This window comes from Pinus tabuliformis, chromosome 3_2 (assembly GCF_031772625.1).
Source record: "Pinus tabuliformis cultivar Carrire ecotype Pingquan chromosome 3_2, CPIR1, whole genome shotgun sequence".
In the NCBI taxonomy this organism is placed as follows: domain Eukaryota; kingdom Viridiplantae; phylum Streptophyta; class Pinopsida; order Pinales; family Pinaceae; genus Pinus; species Pinus tabuliformis.
The window spans coordinates 212,679,253-212,688,767 of record NC_142302.1 but is presented as its reverse complement, the minus strand read 5'-3'; the positions used below and the strand labels follow the sequence as shown (position 1 = coordinate 212,688,767).

Sequence of the window (9,515 nt, the reverse complement as noted above, 5' to 3'; positions counted from 1 at the left end):
ATCCTGTCCAAGAATGATAAGCTCTCCAACCTGATTTCTCTAGCATAAAATTATTCTCAATAGCCTCACCTAACTCCCCACGTATGGCTTGATTAGTAGGCCAAAAGGAAGTAGTTTGAGATCCTTAGTCCAAGGATGATATCCACTAAAAGATGGATGAGGGCTCCTTGAAGAATGGGGATTAGCTCCATCAAAAATGAGGTTAGGCTTGAATAAACATGAGTTCGAGGCTTTCTGTTGGGAATGATTCACCCAACAATGCTTCTAGATCTCACTTTTTATTTTTACTTAATATTGAGTCATGTGCACACTTTTTAGTGGCAAATAGAATGCACATTTGTGCAAGGATCAATGCCAATAACTACACATGTGCAAAAACTAACTAGGAAATTGCGTAGGAGACTAAAAGTAGGTTTATGGACCATGTTTCCCAGAATTTTTTATTTATTCAAGGTATATCAATTGTTGACTTGCAAGGGAGTGCTTCATGACACTTGGATGGATGACGAGAGATCCAATTTGATGATTATTTTTCATGGTGACAAAATGAAGCGTAACACTTACGAAAGAGGTGACATGGGAAGATGGATTATTCATGAAGAAACACTTGCATCTAGTCAAATGTTAAGGACAACACTTGTTCAAAGAGGAGGGTCATTTTAAGCATAAAATCCATTTATTAAGCCCTAGATATTGAGTTATCGCATTTGTAGTGTTACATTAGTAGTTCGAATAAAACCTTTCATTGTACCCTTTCATTATAATTGTACCATTTGTCTCCTATATATATACCAAGGAAATCTAGTCTTAGGATCATTTCATCTTGCCTTGTGCATTATATTCATTGTAAAAGGAGGTTTCCCGCTCAAAGTGGATTTTATTCATTAACATTTTATCATTTTCAAGGTGTTTACTTTAGGGATTCAAGAGTTTTATATTAAAAGGATTGCAAGATGTCTCTATTTTCTTAGAGAGCTCAAGGGTTCTAGAAATGTGGTGGAAGGCCTAGAAGGCACATCCATGGATAACATAGGCCCATCCAAATTGATAATGGATTGAATTACTTCCTTCATAGTTGCAATACAATCCAAGGTCCTCATATGATGGTGTGCCCCACTTTTAGACCACCATTTTTTCTATAGAAATTTCAAATAAAATAGAAAGTAATCATATATTCAATGGAGATATACATATCAAATTTGTACTAATATATTACAACCCATGGTTTTAGATCCTAAAAGAAAAGCTTCCTCACGCTAAAATAACTAGATACCACTCTCCAATTCAACTTAACAACACTATCTAATATCCATTCAAAAGTCAAAGAAAACTGTTTAACACTATCATTAACTTGAATACAACTTTTGTGTCCCTTTAGAGGAATGTTATCAAAAGTCCTTTGATGGACCACCCTTTGATCCAAACCCCATTATTCTCATTCTTAAATTAAAAAACTACCTTACATAAATATCGAGTCAAAAAAATACACCCGAATCTAAACGCATGGACATTGTGTATTAAACCTAACCTCTTAATCTAAAGTGCTACATATTCTCTTCTTTCCTCCCATCCATCTTCATCCTCTATATATATAGACAACATTTACTATAAACTTATTTTTATAACATTAATACATACTTAACGAAATAAGCGACATTAAATTTAAGATACAAGAAATAATTAGTTACCGTGACGTGTCCCATCTAATAAGTTTTCATGAGAGCACGGAAAAGCATTGAAAAGAAGAATTGATTGGTTAAAGGTAAAAATAAGTAAATGATTGAAACGAGCTTTAGCTTTCTGATAACATAACAAACATTCTTGATCTCCAAACGCAAGAAATATATGTATATATATATTCTTATATCTTGCATTCCTTTCCTACTCTTCTTACGAGGGACCGTTGAGTCCCTTTGTTCCTTCCACTCATACAACCAACCAACCAATAATAAATATAATAACACCTTTCAAAGCCATTATTTCCCAGTCCTCCTCCTCATATGACATCAAAGCATACGGTTCCACTTTTGTATCATTTACATTTACATTTACATTTCAGCGCTTAACTCTTTCTTTCGTTCGTTTGTCTTATTACCTTTTCATAAGCCCTCTTATAACCCTTTTGTTTGTCTTATTGCCTCTTCTTAAGCCCTTTTCACCGCTCTGTTTGTCTTATCGCCTTGTCTTAAGCCCTTTTAACTTGCAAAGAAGTAGGTTATATATATATATATATATATATATATATATATGAATTATTGTATTTTATTGATTTAATTGTATGGTTTGAAAGTTACAATTAATGATGAATTTATATTTATTGATTTATTTTTAATAGGGAAAAAATACAAAATTGGTGATGTATAAAGATCTTCCACTTGTAAAATATTTTATTGTTCTCAATAATGTTATGCTACTTGATTGGACAAGAAAAGATCAATCAATATACTCTACCCCAATCCTCAAGATTCCCCCACTAAGAGGCTAGCAAAGAAAATTATTTTTAGATGCATTGATTTGTAGGATCAAGAAGTTAGAACTTGGAAGAATTCATAGGAATTTTCAAGGGATTTTGCATTATTGCATTCTCATTGGTATACAATTCAAGAACTTAAACTCATCTAAGTATACAAGTGTTGTAGTTTATACCAATACCTCAAACCCCCTCTCTTTTTAAGATATATCGAATCATCAGTGGAATCTGTGTATAGGTGAATCATTTCCATTAGTTATTAAATTTGAAAGGTTGTTTTAGTTATGTGTAAGATTCAATGTTATGGAAAGGTACACTGTATAAGGAAATAATTGGGGACATGATTTTATGAGTCTTTAAATGTCAGAGCCAAATCATAGATTTTAAATTTTGAATGTTGCTCATGATTCACATAATCTTTATATAATAATTCCATACATCATCATATACTATAAAATTTAGAATACTCATTCTAAAATTTGGGAGTAAAAACATTAATAAATTATTTAAAATGTAATTTTTCTTTTTAATTTTATAATATTTGCCATGTTAACCAAAAAAAATTCAAATATTTATTTTTTAATAATATTTTTTGAATTATCCTATTTAACACAAGTTTAAAAATAAAAAATAAATTCAATTTTAATTATTACTCTGTGATCTTATATAAAGACAAAATCTATACAATGTTGTCCTTCATAACGCTAAAGATAAGAACCTACACAATGTGGTCCTGCATAAAGATAGTCTTTATTTAACTAATAATGACTTTGTTCAAAAATAATAATATCTATATATGACTATTTTAAAGTTTTTTTCGTAACTTTTTTTTGTTTACTTAAGTGTGCATTTAATCTTAATATAAAATAATTATCATTTTCTTTTTCAGGTTAGTTTACTTGAATTTTTAATTATATTTAGCGATTAAAAAAAATTAGAGTGAAAATCTATAATGAAGGATGAGACTTATTTGAGTAAATCCAGATATCTAAACCTAAATCTAGAAAACAAGGCAAGGCGTCAGAAGTCCAATCAATTATTAGATCTCTAATGATGGACATTGACCTGCGTCTTCAGCTTAAACAGCAGGTTGTAAATGCAAACCAAAATGAGCAGCGAAAAGGAAGGAGGGAAACACAAGTTGAATTGGTCATCTACCTGACAATGGAAGTGGAGCGTCATGATCCACCTACCCTCTGTCAGACGGAGGCCTCAATCCGAGTAACCGTTCAGTCATCTGTCAGTAGGTCACACTACCGTTAATAGTGACGCCGTTCCACGTCTCCGCTTCCGTCCAAAAACCTGCTGGAGCAGGAGGCCCACTGTTTTTCAAATCAATTCCCCCAAAATTAAAGGCGCCTTGAAATAGTAAGCAGACGGCGGGCCGTTACTTGGCTTCAGAAAACTACTCTAAACAAACCGAAAATAACATTAAATCGATGCCCTGACGAAAACCAAATGAGCGGGCAAATGGTTGAGGTACAGGCCGTGATTATATGGGTCTTGTCAGTTTGCATTTTATACTGTTATTATTGTCGTATCGATTGGGCGATAGTCAAGGTTCAAGGTTCGATTCTCATCATAGTTCATTCTACACTGGCTGGCTTTTACATGAAAATCCAAGGGTCGCCAAATATTGGTTAGTTCCCGTATGGTTATGTAGAATCTGATATTTGCTTTGAGATTCGGTATGGAGATGAGCAAGCGTTACACCTCAGCTTCGTCCCGTCGTGTCGTTAATGACGTGCTGTTTGCTCGGGTGACTTAGCCTGTCTTGTGTGGGTGGATCACGACCGTTGTGGCCCCTAAATATTAATATTAGGGGCATAGTTTTGAAATGTTGTCTTTTTAATCAAAACCTAACCTAGGTCGTAAATATTAGGGGCACAGTTTTTGAAATGTTGTCTTTTTAATCAAAACCTAACCTAGGTCGTAAATATTAGGGGCACAGTTTTGAAATGTTGTCTTTTTAATCAAAACCTAGGTAGGTCGTAAATATTAGGGGCATAGTTTTGGAATGTTGTCTTTTTAATCAAACCAAACCTAGACGGTGTAAGTTAGTGTTGCAGTTCACGAGGTTTTCTTCAGATTTCTCGGTCTCTTCCCTCGGACTTCACCCCTCTTGCAATGTGAAAGTCGGAAGGCGCGGTCGTCAGCATTGACGAGGCAGAATATTTTGTAGGTGGACCGATCGACTCTGAGTCTGCACCCAACTTGAACTAGCTATGGTGTTACTATCCGTGCCATGGAATTGCGAACTTGAAAACTCGTCCTTTCCGTATCGTCTTTGCAGTTGGAAATTCGAACGTTGGCAAAATACAAACTCTTGGAAGAGTTTTGGATAATGTGTAGTCTTTTTAATTTGTCAGGCTCGGCGGAGGAAATGCTAAAGATTACGTGATGCTCAGAGGCGATTAGTTTCAAATTTACATGTATATCGACCGATCTTCAGTTGCTTATTGTTTCATGTCCGTTTTATTTATTTTTTTTACGGTCGTAGCTCGAGCAGAAAAGGGTTTCAAACCTATTTTGCTTCCGTTCCAGTCGTTGTCAACGACGCTTCTTGCCGCGGCGATTTAAATTTCAGAAAATATTCAAGTTACTTACGGTGAATAATAATATCCAGAAAATCTGCTCGAAATAAACTTCTGATTCATTATTTAGCGCTATACGACCGAGTCTGGAGCTTTCAAAGCCATTTCTTTGTGGAACAGACGCGCTCCATGCAATTACTATGCAATCTCGCAGGCCAGGAATCGGCTTCCTCCAAATGCTACAAGATCAAGATCAAAGACGTCCAAAGTTCAATATCTGACAGTGTTATAAGCAACTTCCCTGCCTTTCATTTGTTTTAGCTTTGAATTCGGTTTAAAGATGGGGAGACAATCGTACTGGAGTCGTTCCACACGCACCACCCAGAGAGAATTCCCAGGTTGTATGAGTGGCGTTCTCCATTTGTTCGACTTCAATCAACCTGCGTCAAGCCGTAAACTTATTCAGGAAACGAGATATTGTGAAGGTACGCAATCTCCGCTTTTATTTCCACGAAATTAGAGTAGTCTTTACATTCAATAGTATTCGAGGCAGGGTCAGATGCCTTGCAGTACTTACGTTTCCAGTTGCAGGTTTGGAGGCTCCGCGAAATAGTTTAGATGTGCCCTGTGGAATTATGGACTTTGGCAGGAAAAGCGAATCCAATGTAACCGATATTCCGGTATGATATTGTTTTATTCATTATTGAAAGTTGAATGTTCAGTTGTTGTCGATAGATTTTTCCTTGACGAAATTGCTAATATTTCTTTATGATCTATTACTGACTTTCAGTTTGGCTTTGAGCTTCCTAAAAAAGAAGTTGCCAAATGGAAGCTAGAAGACGCTCCAAGGAAGTCTGTGAAAGATTCGCCTGTGGAAAATGAGCAGAAACGGAGAATGCCGAACGTCGTGGCCCGGCTGATGGGTCTTGAACTTATGCCAGACGAGCCCGTTTCTAACGATCATTCCAGGCGAAACTCCGTCAGCGGCAGGCAAGAGCAAAAGGCTTCTAAAGTTCAGTCCATCAGAATATCTCAAAATGCGAACAGATCTCAGATCATTAGGGAACATCCTCAAGAAAAACAGCTGGAAGAGTTCAAGCGCGAGTTCGAAGCTTACGAAATTCAGCAACACAGAGATTATTCTCAGTATTTTCAATCGGAAAACCACAATAATGTCATCTCTGCCGCCAGAAAAATTCACGACCAGAAGTTGTTAAGGGAAGAAAACATTACACCAGAAAATACAAGACAAAGCAACCGCGAACAGTCCAGAAAACTTCTGCGGGCACTGGAATTTATTCATAAAAATAAAGAGAATCTTGGAAGTGTGCTGGAAGATAGATATTCCTTGCAAGGAAAACTAGCAGAACCACAGGAAAGAACCTCCTCACGATGTGCAGAAGCCACAAAAGTACCGAATGGGTCAATGTTTCGTTGCAGGTCAAAACCTCGTTTAGTTGATGAAGTTGCTCCTTTTCGCGCTTCTCGAAATGACAAAGGAGCAAAAATACTTTCTCCAAACAATTATACTAGAAATTTAAGCTGTTCACTGACGTCTAAAAAAACCCTCCTCAAGCGTCCTTCAGAAACCGCCGGCGTCGCCAAGCCTTCGTATCCTGGAAGTCCTCCCTATCAATGCTCAAAAACCGAGTCCAAGCAAAGCGTTAACAGCAACAACAAAACGTTGAGGTTCTCAAAGGACGTGATCAATCCCAGAGAAATTGCGACAGAAATCGTCAAGCACGCCAAGGAAAACGCAACGACTAAAGCTTCAGAGAAGATCAATGCAAATCAAGATTTTGGAAGCTCTGCTTCATCTTCCACCTCCAGAAGAAGAAATTTACGGAGAGTAGAATCACTAGGCATAGTTGAAGCAGATAGTCCATCAACTCTTAAAAGGCTCTCAAACCACTCGGGGAAAGCCAGCCCTAGAATGGTAATTTCCCCTCGGCGTAATGATCACGAGCTTTCGAAACATTCAAATTGTTCTCAGAGCAAGCCCAATTCACCTCGGCTTGGAGATTCTTCTGCTCGAAATAAATTCAAATCAGATGACAGAAGTTCAATGGACAGAGCCAAAGGCAGCCAAGATTTTAGCGTCGATTCTCCAAGGACGCTTTCCAAATCCCATTCACCACCTACTGCTCATAGGTATCTGCATGCCAGACCTTCATCTTCATCCAGTAGTAGTCATGGCACCAATCAGAAGATGGTTTCTGAGGATAACTGTGTCTTGAAAGGAAGAAGTGCTTCCAATCCTGTGATCAAGAGGAATAACAAGAACAGCACCAAAGAGTTTTTAGGACAGACCGAAAGGGCAAACTCGGTTACCTGTGGTCTTGAAGTTCGTTCTGAGCTCATCTCGGCCTCACCTGCGTGTCCGAGACACTCTCAAATAGAGAGAAGCGAATATGACAATGTGTTCAATTATCATTCCATTTCTTCGCCAAATTGTAGAGAACTTGCTTCAGTACCAAGGCATGATGCAGACCAAGGCCCACAGCGGGGTTATGAGGTAGGATTCTTTATTGATATGGCTTAAAGTTTGTTCTAGCAGTAGGATGTGATAGGTTACATTATTCCGCCTCGTGAATCTTGTATACTGTACAAGTTTGAGGATTGATGTCAACGAGTAAAGCTCGTTACCTGTTTTGAAAGCATGAATTCGATTGTAGTGCAAGATTTTATGGAACTTATTAAATTTTACAGTCGCCACTTTCATGTGAAGTTTTTCTCTGCTTTCCTGAAGCCCGCCCTTGCAAATATGACTTGTGAAATGCATATGCATATTACCTGACAGAGAGCTTGTAAATCCATGTACAGGTATTATGTTCAATGGACAAAACGTTGAACAGACCACCTAAATGGCCATGCGGAGAAGATGGTTACAGCATTTCCGATGGGAAGTGCGAACATCTTAGCCCTGTTTCAGTATTAGGTGGACTTTTCCAAGAGGAAAGTCCGGGTCCCGTGGATATTAAAGTAACGCCGCCCGACCGCCATGGTATGTACCCTGAAACTATTTTAGGAACTAACATTTCATAAATGCTCGGCAAGCATCCGTTAGGTTGTGATATTAATTTGAATGCTTTATTCTGCAGAATTTAGAGACAACCTATTCACTATCGAACTGAACAGGGAAAATCTGCCCGGGTCTAAGCAGGAAGAGAGGGTCCCCCATCAACCAAAATTTAACGCAGGAGATAAAGTTTCAAATTCAACCCTAAATCGTTGCTGTCCGCAGAGAATTCGTAGGGTTGAAAGCTTAAGCGTGGATCATATTATTTGCCCAGATGAAAGCAAATCGGACCTCATCTATGTGAGAGACATTCTCTGTTTTGCTGGTTTCAGAAGCCACAGAGTTGTAGCATTTACTGCATGGTATTCTCCCACTCATCCAATTAATCCAGATATCTATAATCAGCTCGAGAAATATTACAGTAACATGAAACTAACGGCACGGAATCCAACCCAGAAGCTTTCAAGCCAGAGGAGGCTTCTTTTCGATCTCGTGGATGAAATTTTGTGTAAGAAAGTGAAGCCGTTCTTGAACATTCGTCCTTGGGTAAACCCCAAGAAATTATATCGCTGTTACAAGTGCACTGGGGAACAGCTTCTAGAAGAGTTATGGTCCGAAATCTGCAGCTTTCCACGAGCTGATTGCAATATTGTTGAAGATGTTAATGCTTTGGTTAACAGGGACTTGGCTAATATTGAAGAATGCCTAGTCGCATCACATGAAGATATTGAGAAAATAGGGTTTGAAGTTGAGCAACATGTTTTCAATAGTCTCATAGAGGAGGCTGTTGCTGATTTTGTTTTTTCCCTGTAAAATAATTATTATTGTTCCATTTTCTGCTTCTTATTCAGTGCATCCTTCAATCAAATGGCAAAAGCAAAAGTTATGTTTGACATCTTCGTCCTCGCAGAACTCTCTGCAACAAGTCAGGAAAAGTTGAATATGTAAAATGTTACTGGGAAGAAGCACAATCAGATTTCTCAAGTAATCTGTACTGTACATATGTAGATTGGATCACCTCAATTCAACAAGTTAAATTTTGCTATTCAGCAGAAGTAATTAAAAGTATGTTTAAGATAAGTTCTGTGCCTTCTCTCGGAAGGAGTTTTTCAGAAGTCACTGTTTTAATTGTTGGAAGAGCGTGTGTGGGATTTAAACTATTTGAAAATGAAGGGGTAGTGGGAATCCACTAAACTAATGTTTTTTATAGGTTTATTTTTAGATAATGTATGATATAGCTTGAGCTTATGTTAACTTATAGACTTTAACATATGGGTAAAACTGTTAACTTTAGTCATTGGATAATTCGGACATTTCTATAAGTTTATTTTAGAAATGTAAGATATATCTTGTGCTATAGGTTTAAGATATAAAAGTAACTGTCAACTTTACTTTAGTCATTGGATAATTTAGACATATAGAGATGAACTGTTGACTTTGTTATAGTCATTGAATATAATCTATATCTTAGGGATGAACTTTGTATACTCCT

At 37.2% G+C, this 9,515-nt stretch overlaps 1 protein-coding gene across 1 annotated transcript; it reads left to right on the top strand.

Annotated features, from left to right (window-relative positions):
- The first annotated feature begins 4,541 nt into the window (after window positions 1-4,541).
- On the top strand, window positions 4,542-9,085 carry LOC149180498 (uncharacterized). The gene is made up of 5 exons (XM_089418182.1): window positions 4,542-5,489; window positions 5,596-5,684; window positions 5,795-7,519; window positions 7,828-8,008; window positions 8,106-9,085. The coding sequence occupies exons 1-5, from the start codon at window positions 5,345-5,347 to the stop codon at window positions 8,834-8,836; spliced, it is 2,871 nt and encodes a 956-aa protein (XP_089274308.1). The 5' UTR covers window positions 4,542-5,344; the 3' UTR covers window positions 8,837-9,085.
- Window positions 9,086-9,515: the final 430 nt, after the last annotated feature.